Here is a 15,000-nt window from a genome sequence, read left to right on the forward strand (position 1 = left end):
TCTCTCTGCCCTTTCATTTTCCCTGTTCTTTTCGATTTTCTCCCTCTCTCTCGTTCGCATCTGTTCGACGTCGGCAGAACGTGATGTGTTTCGGTTTGGACGCAACGACTCGTTAGAGACTCACCTGCGACGACCTCTTTAATTTGTGTCTCCAGCAATGGAGGGAGAGAGTGAGAGAGAGGGAGAGCAAGAGGGAGAGAGAGAGAGAGAGAGAGAGAGAGAGAGGGAGGGGGAGAGGGAGAGAGAGAGAGAGAGAGAGGCGGAGGGCGTAGAAAATGGAAAATCGATACCTGGCGGAGAGATACAGGGGGGGTGGCTGTCGGCGCTCTATCGAGTCCCCCCTCCGTGTGGTGACGTGGTGTGTTCTACGCTGTGACCTTCAGAATGTCATAAATGTGTTGTGCAGTAAAGTGTCAATATTTGTGGCGACGTGGTGCAGGATGACTTTTACAGTAATTGGAACAGCCGTATTAAAAGCCGGGATCAGTCAACTGATTAAAGACGAGCGTCACCGAAGCCCAGGCGCGTGCACGAGGGGCGGCACGAAAATACACCCAAAGTTCTGGTTTATCATTGTGTGTGTGTGTGTGTGTGTGTGTGTGTGTGTGTGTGGAGCCCATTCATTATTGAAGGGCTGTTATCCAGCCAGTAGAGCAGACTCTCATCCTCTCAGTAGTATGTCTTCCTCTTACAGGGCCCTATTAACCTGACACACAAGGACGGGCGTGCACATGTGTGTGTGTGTGTGTGTGTGTGTGTGTGGGTGTGTGTGTGTGAATTGGAGTGAGAGAGACAGAGAGAGAGAGATACTTTATTCGCAAGCAGTGAATTACTGTTTATTATCGATCCTCTTGCGTATATCTATATATTGTCCTGACATTTTGCTTCATCTTTTCGCTTCTTTTCATGTTCAAATTTAAATTCCTTGTCTGTGTTGGCAAACATGGCAAATAAAGCTGATTCTGAAGTGATAAAAGTAAAAATGGACAATAAAAACTTATCGAAATCAGGAAAAAACATATGAAAGTATAAAAATATATGATATATATGTTATATAATATCAATATGAATGTTTCTTATGTATTGTATATATAGGTTTTTATTTTCAGGTTCTATTTCTGCGTGTGAACAACTGCTTCTCAACGTATCAACACTTTTCTCTCAACGCTGAGTCTGTGAATAAATCACCTGTTTAACACAATCCACCGCCTGTCACTCACGCTCCCTCGCCGTGGAAACGGGCGTGTTCCTCAAAGGGAAATTAGTTGAATTCACATTTTCCTTTTGTGACGGAGCGGCGTGGAGCGGCCGTATCAGGCGTCGGAATCACGCGGTGCTCCGTCTCTTTGTGGGGCGGCTTTGTCGCCGCCCGCCCCCCCCGCGCCAAGCGAGCCGCTCCGGGACCTTCCTGCGTCTCTTTTAAAAACTGTTTTTTTTTTTTTTTCTTGATTTTAGTATTTTTCTTCCCGTGGCGTCTGGCTTTCGGTGTCGTGCGGCGAGGTTACCTTTCAGCTGCAGCCCCCACTCTGATAAAGTTGAATCATGCGTTTGGTGTCAGCGAGGAAGAGGAGCTGCTGACGGGGTCTTTCCTTTCTCTGCACCCTGCATGACTCCAGAGGAGGAAGAGGAGGAGGAGGAGGAGGAGGAGGGACGGGACTGGGAGAGAGAGGGAGAGAGAGGCGATAAGGCCGCTGTTTAAAAAATGCTCCTCATTGTGCTCCCTCCTTCCTAAGTGGGTTGCCAGATTCTGGTTCCACCCCCCCTCTGCCCACATACAGAAAATGAATGAAAAACATTTTTAACCGTATTTGTGCTTTGCTAGGTCACCCGCATACCGCCGCGCTAAGTAATTATTAGCATGTAGGCCACAGCCACAGTTTCACTGGCATGCAGTTGTGTGTGCACATGCGTGTGCATGTGCCTGTGTGTGTGTGTGTGTGTGTGTGTGTGTGTGTGTGTGTGTGTGTGTGTGTGTGTGTGTGTGTGTGTGTGTGTGTGTGTGTGTGTGTGTGTGTGTGTGTGTGTGTGTGTGTGTCTGTTTTTAAGTATTTTTGGGGGAGGTTTCCCTACGAAGGCTTTTTATGTTTGTTTCCTTTAACCCAGTTTGATATGAAAGAAGTGATCAGTTTATTTTTCTGCAACTGGGCAACGGGTCAACTGGGCAACCGGCCTGTTTTGATGTGATTTTGTTGTATAATTTGTTAATATAGTACAATGTGAAATTCCGTCTGTTGTTTGACGTGAAATTGCTTTTCACTTTTTTTCCATGAGTGTTTAAACTGATGAGTATAACCCCGCCCGCTCCTCAGCCCCGCCCTCCTGTCATCACGCCGCGGCCGCCGCTCAGAACCTGGCGGCGACGCTCCCCGCCTCCTTTCTTCCACCGTTAACACCTTCCAAGCGCCGCCGCCGCCACTCGCGCTCCGCTCCTCGTCTCCGTTTCTTGGAGAGGCGACTACGGGGGGTCAAAGCCGTTAGCGCCCTGACAGCTACCTGTCAAAAGCAGCGGGGGGGGCGACGCTGACACAGCAGTAAATGTACATCTGTTTCCTTTTCTTCTTTTGAATGTTTCATTGTTGGAGCTGCCAGGTGCAGGCGAGGGGTCGATGATGACGACGCTGACAGAGGGATACAAAAAAACAACTAAATAAAAACTGGACGAAAAAAGCCGCGGTGTGTGTGTGTGTGTGTGTGTGTGTGTGTGTGTGTGTGGGGGGGGGTGATGTGTTTGAAAAGAAAAAGTGAAAAAAGCTTCTGAAGTGTCAGCGTTCTGTCGGGGGGCGTGAACTGGCGTCGGCACTTTTAGGAACGAGACGAAAGATAAAGAGAGACGGAGGTTTGACGCGACTTCAACTCACCGTTCATCTGTGTGTGTGTGTGCGTGCGTGCGTGTGTGTGTGTGTGCACGTGCTCCAGATGCGGGGGAGGACCTGAAGGCCGCGGGGAGCGTCCCGCCGCCGCTGTCCCAGCACCGGGAGCGCAGCCTGGCCCAGTCCTCCAAGGACTGTCCCTACTGCGGGAAGTCCTTCCGCACCTCGCACCACCTCAAGGTGCACCTGAGAATACACACAGGTATCTGGACCTTTTCACTTTTACTCCACTACATTCCAACACTAATCTCTAACTGTTGTTGTAGAAATGTGTTTGTCATTTTTTATTTTATTTTATTTTTTTTTTTGAATCTGGGACTGGCTCTATTAAACTGCTCATTGATTAATCGGCTCCAAATCCTTGTAAATCACCATGGCTCCTCATTTTAAACTGAACTTTATGACTTATTATACACTCCTCGGCTCATAATCCTCTTTTTATTTTGCATTCTGTCCACGGAAAATATATCATAAAAATGCCGTTTAACAATATATTCACACAAACCAGAGACCAGTTGAATGTAGTTAAAATAAATAAAAGGAAACTTGAAAAATTAACAAACTTATTAAATTAAACTGGTTTGGAAATGCAGGAGATAAAAGGGCCGCATTACAAGTCCATTCTCTTGGAAGTCGTGCCAGAGCATTTTCCACTGGAATCAAATCCACCGCAGTCACAAATGAAGAGCCTGGAATGTGTTTTAAATGCATCAGATGGTAAAACTGAAACGTGGCAGCAGTTGGTACTATTCATAAAATGTCAATATTTCCATTATACGGACATTTTAAAATAATGAGAACTGCTGATCACACATCCCTCCTTTAATTCTGCTGCTTTGTGGTTGATGGTTTATCAGAAATATTGAACAGTAACGTCTTTTCCAACTGATTTTAAAATCCTCTTCTCAAAGTGCAATGAAGGAAACATTCCAGCTGGCGAGCTGCGTTTCATAACACTATCTCCCATTGTGGTTTAAGGCCACGCCAGTCTTTCTTTCTTCCCTTTTTTCGGCCTCATCATTTCATTGAGCCCTAATTAACACAACAAGGGTTCAGTGTCCTCCGATGACATCACTCGGAGGGCGATTTCACACTCGCTAACTCTCAATAACTTTGAAAGCAAAACAAAGGCAACCTTTCTTCGGCGTTGGGGTGATGCGTGATGACGACGTGCCCACGGATACAAGGGCCTGTTCTCACCCTTCCTTTAATTGCTGCACAGTTCCGCTTTAAGCCATATATCCTTACCATACATCTCACCTAGCTCCTAATTACTGCTGTTTGTTGCTGCGAGGCCGAGGCTCCAATCACAGTAATGATGTGGACACCAGCCAGAGAGGTAGAGGAGTGCCAGGGAGGGAGGGAGGGGGGGGGGGGGGGGGGAGGGGGGAGGGAGGGGGACAGAGGGAGGCTGTTATCCACTGCGAGGTGCAAATGTCCTGCTGATCATCCAGGTTCGAGTCCTGCAGAGGGCACCGCGCCTCTGACGGACGCCGAGCGCCCTCAGCGCCTCTAGTCTAAGTTGAAAGTTAAGCTTTAACCCTAACGCGGCGTTGTCCCCTGAGCCCCCGATTAAAGCACCACAACTAGAACCCGAGCAGGGCTTCCTTTTCAGCTCTTTTTTCCTGTTTTGTCCATGATACTGCTCCTTCACTTCCTGTAAGCGTTGGTTCCGCTCCCGTAGGGGGACGCGCCCCTCACTTTGGGAACCTCTGCCCCAACCTGTGCGTGAGGGTGGAGCGACAGTTTACTCATATTGTGATGGAGTGAGGACGTGAACCAGAAAAGAAAGTTCAACCGTCTGGAACTGGGTGGTGCTTGGAGCCTTCGCAGAGCGGCCGCCGCCTTCGGAGGCGACGCTTCCGGAGACGTGACGGACCAACAGGAAACTGGAAATCCTTCAGGGTCGGCGCCGCCATTTGGAACCCGATCTGCGATCTGCGGCCTGCCATCGACAGCGCCTTCAGGGAGAATGGTCCCTCACCCCTTTCAGGAACCTTTTTATATCATCTCTTTCCTCCAAAGACGTCGCTGAGCAGCGGGCGGCGGCCGTCCGGTCCTGCCCCCCCGCCCCGTCCCCCCACGACGCTGTAATCCTCCGGCTCCGAGCGGAATCCCTCACAGCTGAGGAAAATCAATGCATGCTCGCCCCCTCTCTCTCCCTCCGTCTTTCCTCCCTCTATTTCCTCTGATGCTATCTCCCCCCCCCGCCCCATGTACTTAAAAGGCGGAGCAGGAGACCACCCGTACTGGAAGCCCCCCGCCCCGCCGCACATACCTCGCTCTGGAGGGGAATTAGGCGGCGTGTTGTGCAGCCAGCACGCCGGCGCTCCGCATAATGAGGATCTCTGCATTAAACTGCTCGTCCAGGTCACAGCCGGGGCACAGCCACCAGCGCCCCTACTGTACGCTGTGTGTGTGTGTGGGGGGGGGTGGGTTTTGGGGGCATATGTTACCTAACAGTGGGGGAGCTAAATTATTTCTGCTTTGAGTGGTGGAGTAAGGGTCCCCACAGGGGGCCATAACTCACCCTCATGGAAACAGGGGCCTCGTCCCGAGCATGACGCTAACTCATTCACAAAAAAATTGACGTACGCACGCACACACACAAACACACACACACACGCACGCACACACGCACACACAAATCAATGGTGGAAGAAGTACTTTTGTTTCAATAAAAGTACAAACACACCGACAAATGTACTCCAGTGAAAGTGAAAGTAACACATCAACTGATTTGAGCTGAGTTTTTACTCTCAAATGTACTTAGAGTATTATACGAAAAAGTAGTTGGTGAGAATCGTTCTATTTTTCACGGCTATTTTTATGTATTTTCTCCGCATACTGTATGTATTGTATATTGACAGATACAGATAAAGCAGCGTACTGAAGTGGAACATGACTTCATGACTGTCTCTAGTGGTCGCAATAAGACAGAGCAGATGAAAAGTTTATTAAAACTCAAACTGTACTCACTAGAGATGGAACGTAAGAGTAGAAATGTAGATGACATAGTGTTGTGAATACTTAAGTAAGAGCACATTAAAAATACATCATACGAGTACACAAGAAAACCGTCATTCCAGTCATGTGATGTTCATGAAAAATAAGTTTTACTCAGTGAGATCCACGGTGGTACCTGGTAATGAGGGGGATCCATGGATGTCCTGTCTCTAACCCCGAGATGGAGGAAGGATGGAATGTCCCATGATGCATCTCCAACATGTGGCCTTTAAATCATCCTCCTAAACCCTAATCACACCGACTCCGCGGTGACAGGCTGATTACATCCGCGAGACGAGTTCCACCGCCGCTGTACGGGGTGAGAGCCCCCTCCCCTGACACACAACCAACACACACAATAGAGCTGTTTTCGGAGCGGCGTCGCGGCATCGCGGCGGCATTGTGGCGACGCGGCGGCGAGATTAATGAGCGGCCGACGCCGGCTTGAAGGGAACGAAGTGCATTTAAATTTTCTCTAAAAGTTAAAGAGCTAATGTTACAGTATTAATTTCCTCTTGAACAGTGAGTGGGAAAATATCCATTAGTGAAATTAACCACAGTTTTGGAGGTAGCTTGCATGGCGCTACAGTGTGGGGCCACAGCTAATGAACACACTGCAGAGGGTGATATTTCATTATACAAATTAATGCTCACATTTTAATGGGAAAGTCACATAATGAATCTCGGCTTCAGTGACAGCAATTAGGGGCCCAGATTGTCCCCTTCTGGACAAGGCACTATTTAGCGGTAAGCAGCTGTGTGTAAAAAAAAAAATAAAAAAAACCTCTGCGCTCTTGACAATAGCCGCACATAACTTGAGGCACAAGCAATAAGTCTCCCTGCGCACCTTTAAATGAGGGGAGAGAGAGAGAGGGGAAGAGGAAGAGAGAGGGGAGGGGGGAGGCAGGCCATGCCATGTCGCTTAACCTTACCCTCACCTTGCAATCAGAATGAATCAGACCCCCCAGCCCCGCCCCGCCCCGCCCCGCCCGCCTTCCTCTCAGTATTTATTTTTCTTCCTCTATCGTTCTATCGTTTCCTGTCTTGCTTTAAACTCTTCTTTATCGTCCCCAACGCTCCATTCTCATCACACGCTGAAAATCACTTTCTTTGAAAATGCCTCAATTCATTAAACCGATATTTTTGGGGGGTTTTCTCAACCTTAAATGGAGATATGAAAGTATCCGTTTTAAATTCAGAAAACCTAAACATGATGATGATGATGATGATGATGATGATGATGATATATATGTTATATTTATATGTTGACCCCCTGACCAGTGCAGTTGAACTAATTTGCTGGTATTTATCCCTCAATATTCCCGCTGAATCATCATGCACTAAAAGTCATATTGATAAACCATTTGATTTATCTGTAAAACACAACAAACCTTTGGGGTTTGGACGGAGCATCCTGTCATGTGACCTGATCCCAAACCTCCACTGCTTTGTTCTGGAAATCCATCAGTGACGTTGTGTGTCCGTGCAGAGCGATGCTGTTCTTATCTCTTTCTCTTTCCTAGATATACCCTATATACTGTGTGTGTATATAAATACAAATATGAATATATATAAATATAAATATATAGTGAAGTTCTTTTCTTTGGTGTTGACCTTCATTGGAAATGAGAATTTTTTTCCAAACAAACAGATTTAACGAAACAACAACAACAAAAAGTTTCCCGCTCTGTTTTCTAAACTCCCAAATAGCAATATCCTGGTTTTGCAGCAGCAATGATCTGTCATGTGGCTGGAAGGTTGTGCTGTTTGCGCTGATATCAATTAAAAGTGGATTAACGGGTACATAATGACCTTTAGCAGTAAATTGTGTGTAATGTTGCAAGGCAGGATACAGTATATTCCCCAGATGTCACACCAGGCCCCTGACGTATGATGGAGCAGATGTCTTAGCCGCTCCAAATGGCCCACCAAGACACACACACACACACACACTCACACACACACACACACACACACACACACACACACACACACATGCATGCAGCGAACACGCATATGTGCACACCCACATGCACGTAGTGTGTCATAAACACACACACACACACACACACACACACACACACACACACACACACACACACACACACACACACACATGCATGCAGCGAACACGCATATGTGCACACCCACATGCACGTAGTGTGTCATAAGCACACACACACACACAGACACACACACACACACACAGAAACGCACACAAATCCGGCTGGGAGAAAGGCCACATAAACACCAATAAATATGCGTACGTGCACGCTACTGCAGCGCTCGCTCGCCGCAGATTTGGACAAATGTTCATTTTTTATGGAAAACTGCAATAAAGCGATCAGTCTCCCAGGGAAGCGCTATTTAATTTCAGTGCGGCTTATCCTGCAAACATCAAAGCAGAGTGTCAAATAGACGCTCTTAAGAGCTTTTCATTCGTATTTTAGATATTTACATGGAACATTCATCTTTATTTTCCCTGGTGGCCATTAACAACCTTTTAAAGGAAAAAAAGCGCAGGAAGGAGGGGGAGAGGATGAAAAAAAGATTACATCAGTCTAATTTCTGCCTAATTTGGCTCCTAGAATATCATTTTGTCCAGTTAGAGGAATGGAGGCTGATCATTTGCATCGGGGACGTTTCCTTATTAAATCAGTGCCGAGCCTGTTCGCCAGCTCACAGGAGCAGCTCTTATTGGGTTAAAAGCTCATCTCGCATGCTTTACTTTAAATATACTCTATGCTTCAGAACACCCCAGTGTAAAAGAAGAGATATCAAATCACTCTATAGTCGAGGCGATCTGCCCCCCCCCCCCCCCCCTTCCCTCCCCCCTCCCTCCTTCTCTCTTTCTTCCTCTTAACATTTTCAGCCTCTCCTTTCATTCCGTGCTCCGCCTTTTCCTTTCTCTGCTCTATCAATATTATATTGAGCCTGTGTTTGTGGCTTATTTTTATTATTTCATTTGAGAACTCTGCAGTAGGTCTGCAGATCGCTAAGCCCTTTCCCCCCCTGGAATGGTGCCCTCCAAATAATGATAAATTACTTGAGCAGTATGCCATTTGCTAATTATATCCATGATTTACTACACAGTCCGACTTAAATCATTCAAACCAGCCTTGCGTAACAACACCATTTTTTTTGTTTCCCCATTTTTTTAATGCTTTCCATGTGTGTCAGCTAAACATTTTACAGATATAAATATAAAACAGGTGTATAATTTATATAACTATACATATATATATATATATATATATATATATATATATATATATATATATATATATATATATATGTATATATATATAGGGAAAGGGAGAGAGAGAGATAATGTGTGTCTACTTTTTATAGGTAAACAAGAACATAACAACTCTCCCTCTCAGTTCATTGTTTAATGAATCCAAATCTGGCTCACTTTCCAAGCCTATTATAATTGCTTGCAGGATGTGTTCTATTTCAACATCATTCCAAATGCTCTGTAAGATCCACTTCTGGCAGAATTATGCTGCTTTTTTACCCTTATCATGAGTGGATCATGAATATGGATGTGCAGGAGTAAACAAGTATATGTAAATGTCACCCCCCCACCCATTCTTTAAATAAATAAATATATTTATTTATCGCTTTGATCTGCATACACTTCGGTGAATCATAGTGGTTTTTTGCCATAAAGCTCCATTGAAATAGAGGCATGTGCTTCACATATGTATATTAAATTTCCGACGCATGCACGCACATGACTCATTACTCACACACACACACACACACACACACACACACACACACACACACACACACACACACACGTACACACACACTATTTAATAAACATATACTGTATATGTATATATATATATGTATACATAGTATATACATAAAATCAGTCAGTCTTGTTTTTCCCCTTCTTTATTTCCATCTTTTGTTTTTTTTCTATAATGTCCCACCCTCCGTACTTCCGTGCCCCCGCCGTGTGCTGTGGCAATGCAAAGAGAGCTTAAGTCCGTGGCTGATTTATGATTCTCTATTTGCAGATAAACTGCAAATAGAGAATGTCCGAGAAATCTCGCTCTCATCGCCAAGACACAGGCCTTGGCGGCAAACAAGGCCAAAACAGAGGCTCAGTGATCCCACCGCAGGCAGACACACACACACACACACACACACACACACACACACACACCCATACACACACACACACACACAAACACACACACACACACACACACACACACACACACACACACACACACACACACAGACACACACACACACACACATATGGACGGACACAGAGCGAGTGCCGCAGTCCTCGCTCATGCAAACAGAGATAGCATCTAGACAGTTTTGTTGTCAGTTGAAAATATTATCTCTGGTAGTGGACTGAAGGCACCATATGGTGAAATGTTTTTTTATGTCATGGATGTGAGTGATGGCTCACTTGGCGGGGCTGGATCGGGGCTGGATCGTCCCATATTCTGCTGCCACACACACACACACACTCACACACACACTCACACACACACACACACACACACACTCACACACACACATACACTCACTCACACACACACACACACACACACACACACAGACACACACACACACCAGCAGGAAAACGGAACATGCACAGAACTACACATGTACGCAGTCACACATGTACCCACACACACTCTTACCCACACCCTCAAGAATGTATGACGAGTGTAAAAATGCAGAAACACAGACAGCTACAGCACGTGTTAAAAACTCTCCGAAATATATTGAACGGATCAAAATTAAAAAGAGCAATTGTGCTGAATGTGAAATTCTATTAAATGTCACTTTGGCATGTCTGTTCTTCATATGTCACAGATCTTATTAAATCACCTTTTTTTACTATTTCTAAAGAGTCCCATCCTCTTCTCCTGTTTGGGGATGTCTTTCCCTTTTTTCTTTTACCCTTTTGAACCGGTTTTCATATTTCATGCCTTCTGATACCAGTCCTAATTTAATTACTAAACATCCACTTATTTTTTTATTTGGTGATAGTTAATGAAATGCTTTCCATTTCTCAGCTCGATTCATTTTGACCTCATTTTCCTCGTTCAGGGAGGTTACATGACCCTGGGGTCCATGCTCCCTGTTCCAATAAATAGGATTTGATATCTTGTCAATCTAATAATCAGGTTAATTATTCGTCTCTTTCTTTCCCCTCCCAGGAGAGAAACCCTACCGATGCCCTCATTGCGACTACGCTGGCACCCAGTCTGCTAGTCTCAAGTACCACCTGGAACGCCACCACCGCGAACGCCAGAATGGCGCCCCCGCCGGCTCCGCCTCCACCCACGGTTCCTCGGCCGAGCACAAGGAGGACCATGGGAAGGTGCCCGGTGGCAGTGGCATCTTCGCCCGCCCCGACGTGCTCCGTAATGTTTTTAAGGGTATCCCTCCCAACCTGGACTTCAGGGGAGGGCCACTGCTGCCGCACCAGTGGGGTCCACCACCCACTGGCCTGATGTCCCCACGCGACCGTGACAGGGAACGTGGCGATCGCCACTTTGACGCTGCATCCACGGCTGAAAACATGAAGGGCTCCGCCGATGGCCCATCCTCTCTGATCTCCACATCGACAGATGGCCCTGCCAGCTTCTCTGACCTGGGCAGAGCCTACCAAAGCATGATGGGGAACGGAGTCCACTTCCAGGGCTCCCTACAAGCCTTCATGGACAGCTTTGTGCTGGGGTCCATGAAGAAGGACATGAAGGACAGCCAAAGCCCTGTCCAGCTCCAAACCCAGCGCTACTATGACAACGGTGAGCCCAAAGCCAAGCGAGCAGCCTCCGCTGACCTAGACAGAGAGGAGAGGGCCGAAGCCAAGCCAAATCCAGAGCCAGGAAAGCCAGGGTCGCAGTATGAACCCTTGGACCTGTCTGTGTCAGTGCGGCCCGAGTCGGCCTCTGGTGCTCTCCCTGGTTCCTCTGTCACCATCCAGGATAATGTGGCCTGGCATGGCTGCCTCTTCTGCTCCTTCTCCACTGCCTCTCTGGAACTCATGGCTCTCCACCTCCAGGCCAATCACCTTGGTAAAGCCCAGAAGCATCGCTCAGATTTGGCCAAGGAGCTACAAGCAGAGGCTTCTTCCGCCAACTCCACTCACCACTCCTCCTCCAACACTAAGATTTCTGGCCTGACCTTAGAAAGAGATGGAGACAGAGATGTGGAGAAGAGCCAGGGAGGCTGGAGTAACCACTTGGAAGCTCCCCACAACCCTTTCCAGAGTGACTTCTACAGGCAGTACAGTGGCCTGTATGACGGATCCCCCAGGGCCAACCAGGGTCTCCAGGGATTTGGTGCTCCAGCAGACCAGGAGCTGGACCTACCAAATCAAGTCCTGGGGGGAGCATCTTCAGCTGGGGAGGATCAGGCCTCCGATAGGGGGTCCTGTGGAGAGGCTGAGGACAACCGAGCCCTATCTGGCGATGAGGTTGCGAAAGCCGACGAGGGGGGCTTTCCCGACGGGACCCCTTCCACCACCCCCAAGAGACAGCAGCGGCAGAGCCACTCCGAGGAAGAGGATGATGAGGAAGAGCCGGCGGCTGAAGAGGAGGAAGAGGAGGAGGAAAGGGAGGAGGGCGGGCAGGTGCAAATGGAGAGAGAGGAGGAGGAAGACGGCCTCACCTCCAACCACATCCAGAGTTACCCCAAACAGCTCCAGGGGGACTCCTCTCCCACACCTTCCCAGAGGGGCGCAGCGGCTCCCATGGTGCCGTTCTCCTTGGTTCCCCAGTCCCAGAACCAGGCCTTGTCCCTTGAGAAGCAGTGGCCGCAGAACCTGGGCCTCCCATCGGGGTTGCTCAAAGCCGAGCAGCACATCAACATGAACATGCTCTCGGTGCTGAGAGCCTACAGCAACGACAACCTCACCACCTTCAACGGCCTGGGGGTCGGCGTTGGGGGAGGCGTGGGGGCAGCAGCCATGGGAGGAGGTATGAAGAGGCCAGATGCACCCGGTGAGTGTGTGTTTTTAACCTCTGCGCTCACACCTTAAAACACACACACAAACACACACACATGCATGTACCACTTGCACTCGGGCAGGGTACGACACCACGAAAGAAAGTCCAGTGTGATAAACGTCCCGAAGACTTTTTTTTTCTATGTTGAGAGCAAATTCAATGCTCCTGTTGTGTCTGCTCCACCTTGCCACCACGCACGCACTGACACAGCAGACGAGCACATAAACAATATTTTCCAGACGCCCACAAAAAGAATGCTTGACGGGCACAGCGAAGGCCCTGAGATCGGCCCTGAAGTGATTTCAGCCTCATTTCATTCCAGTTCAGAAGCTGCCGGCCCGGCGAGCAGCAACAGATTAATCTTTATTACACGTTCATATTTTACGGACAGAGAGCTCCCTCTCCATCCCTCCCCATTCCTCCCCTCCCTCCCTCCCTCCTTCCCTCCCCCACCACTCGGGAAAGAATAACCCGGGTTTGATCGGGGAGCAGGACCTTGGCTTCCCGCGCCCTCTCCTCTCTCCTCCACATGTCTTGACTTTCTTACTTCTCGTAAAAAAAAAGGCGGCTTCCAAAAGCCCATTACTTTATAAGGCTCCGCCGATCCCTGACCCTGTGAAAGATGAAGTGCCAGATCTCAAGCTCCCGCTAAGGTTACATCCACTCATTGAGACTCAAGTCTTTTATTTATTTATCCCTTTATTTGTAAGAGACAAAATAAAATACTTTGAGAAGAAGTCAAACCACAACTTGGAGTTCTACATTAAAGTCGACAATGCGCTGAATCTAGGTGTGAACTCCTATTTCATAGTAAATACATATACGTATAAAAGAAAATATATAGGAAGTTATTTATCGAAGCCTGACTGAATTATGGCTGTTCGATAATGTTGTTAAATGCAAACTGTTTCTTACTCTACGTCTTACATTATTCATTTTATTTTATGATAATATCCATAAGCATCAAATTCTAACCTACTGTATATTCTCCTCAACATCCACATATTGAACATCTGATGATAACTGATCTGAAACTGTAACTTTAACAGCAGTCCTGCCAGGTGCATTAACGGCAGGCCACACACACATATAATCTGTGTGTGTGTGTGTGTGTGTGTGTGTGTGTGTGTGTGTGTGTGTGTGTGTCTGTCTGACTCTCTGACAAATTATTAATTATACTAAATATATATTTGTTTTAGTATTTTAGTTTTGTGTCTTTCTTTGGATTCTGTGAAGATGCTTCATGGTATTTTGTCCGAAATGAAACCCAGTACTGATAGAAGGTTTAAGGCTCAAACCTACGTCGACAACGCCTTAAACCTGCCTACGTCCATTATGAGCCCCCGCCCAGTTCCACTTTGATAATGAACTGACAGCCGCGCGCTTCTATCTGACCTTTTCATCTGACAAAGCATTATCTGTTGTCATGGAACCGCCCGCAGATCTGCATATCTTACCATCTTAAAGGCATTTCCACCTCAGTGAATGTGAGAACCATAGTTTCTCTTTTTTTCTCTCTCTTTGTCCTTTTTATTTTATTTTACATAGCAGGAAAAATGCCTGTTTTTTTGTGAGCCCGCCCTCCCGGTCCCCTCGAATCAGGGAGCCTCTGAAAGCCTGCCTTGTGATGTCCTCAGCTCCCCGCTGCAGCTAGGAGCGCTTGACTTTCTTAGATGAGCCTTTGTCTCTGGAACAAAGCGTTTCTTTTACATGTTGTGTTTTTCTGTGACTCAAAGTCGGCCTTTCATTGTAATAAAATAAGCACAACCAGTTATTATGTATCTGACTGTGGGAACAGTGGACACTCCGCCTACATCACAGTAACCCAATTCAAATATCTCAGGTTGCCACAGTCAACATGATAAAAGCATAGAAAGGTTAACAGGAGGAGTAGTGTAACGAAGGCATGGAAGTGGAAAGTCTGGGTGTGTGTTACTTTCTCATTGGCCAATCGGTGTTTTTCGCCGCCCATCTCAACTTCCCTGGCAGAATCCTCCACACTGCGATTATCAGGTGGTGACAGGGGCGTGCACGCGCCGTACGCCGTGCTCTGACTGTCATGTGGTGGCAGGGGTGGTGCATCGGGAGAGGGGTTTGGGGTTGGGGGTAGGTTGTAGGGGAGATGTCAA

At 47.3% G+C, this 15,000-nt stretch overlaps 1 protein-coding gene across 1 annotated transcript in view; it reads left to right on the forward strand.

Moving 5' to 3' along the window:
* The window catches only part of znf536 (zinc finger protein 536), a gene marked incomplete at both ends in the record, with an annotated part of 92,114 nt that overhangs the window by 34,287 nt on the left and 42,827 nt on the right, over positions 1 to 15,000 (forward strand). The window contains 2 exons of the mRNA XM_079997536.1: positions 2,917 to 3,072; positions 11,075 to 12,865. Of these exons, the coding sequence (XP_079853662.1) occupies positions 2,917 to 3,072; positions 11,075 to 12,865 (1,947 nt within the window). The remainder of the gene's footprint in view (positions 1 to 2,916; positions 3,073 to 11,074; positions 12,866 to 15,000) is intronic.

Source organism: Zeus faber (assembly GCF_960531495.2).
Source record: "Zeus faber genome assembly, chromosome: 3".
NCBI lineage: Eukaryota > Metazoa > Chordata > Actinopteri > Zeiformes > Zeidae > Zeus > Zeus faber.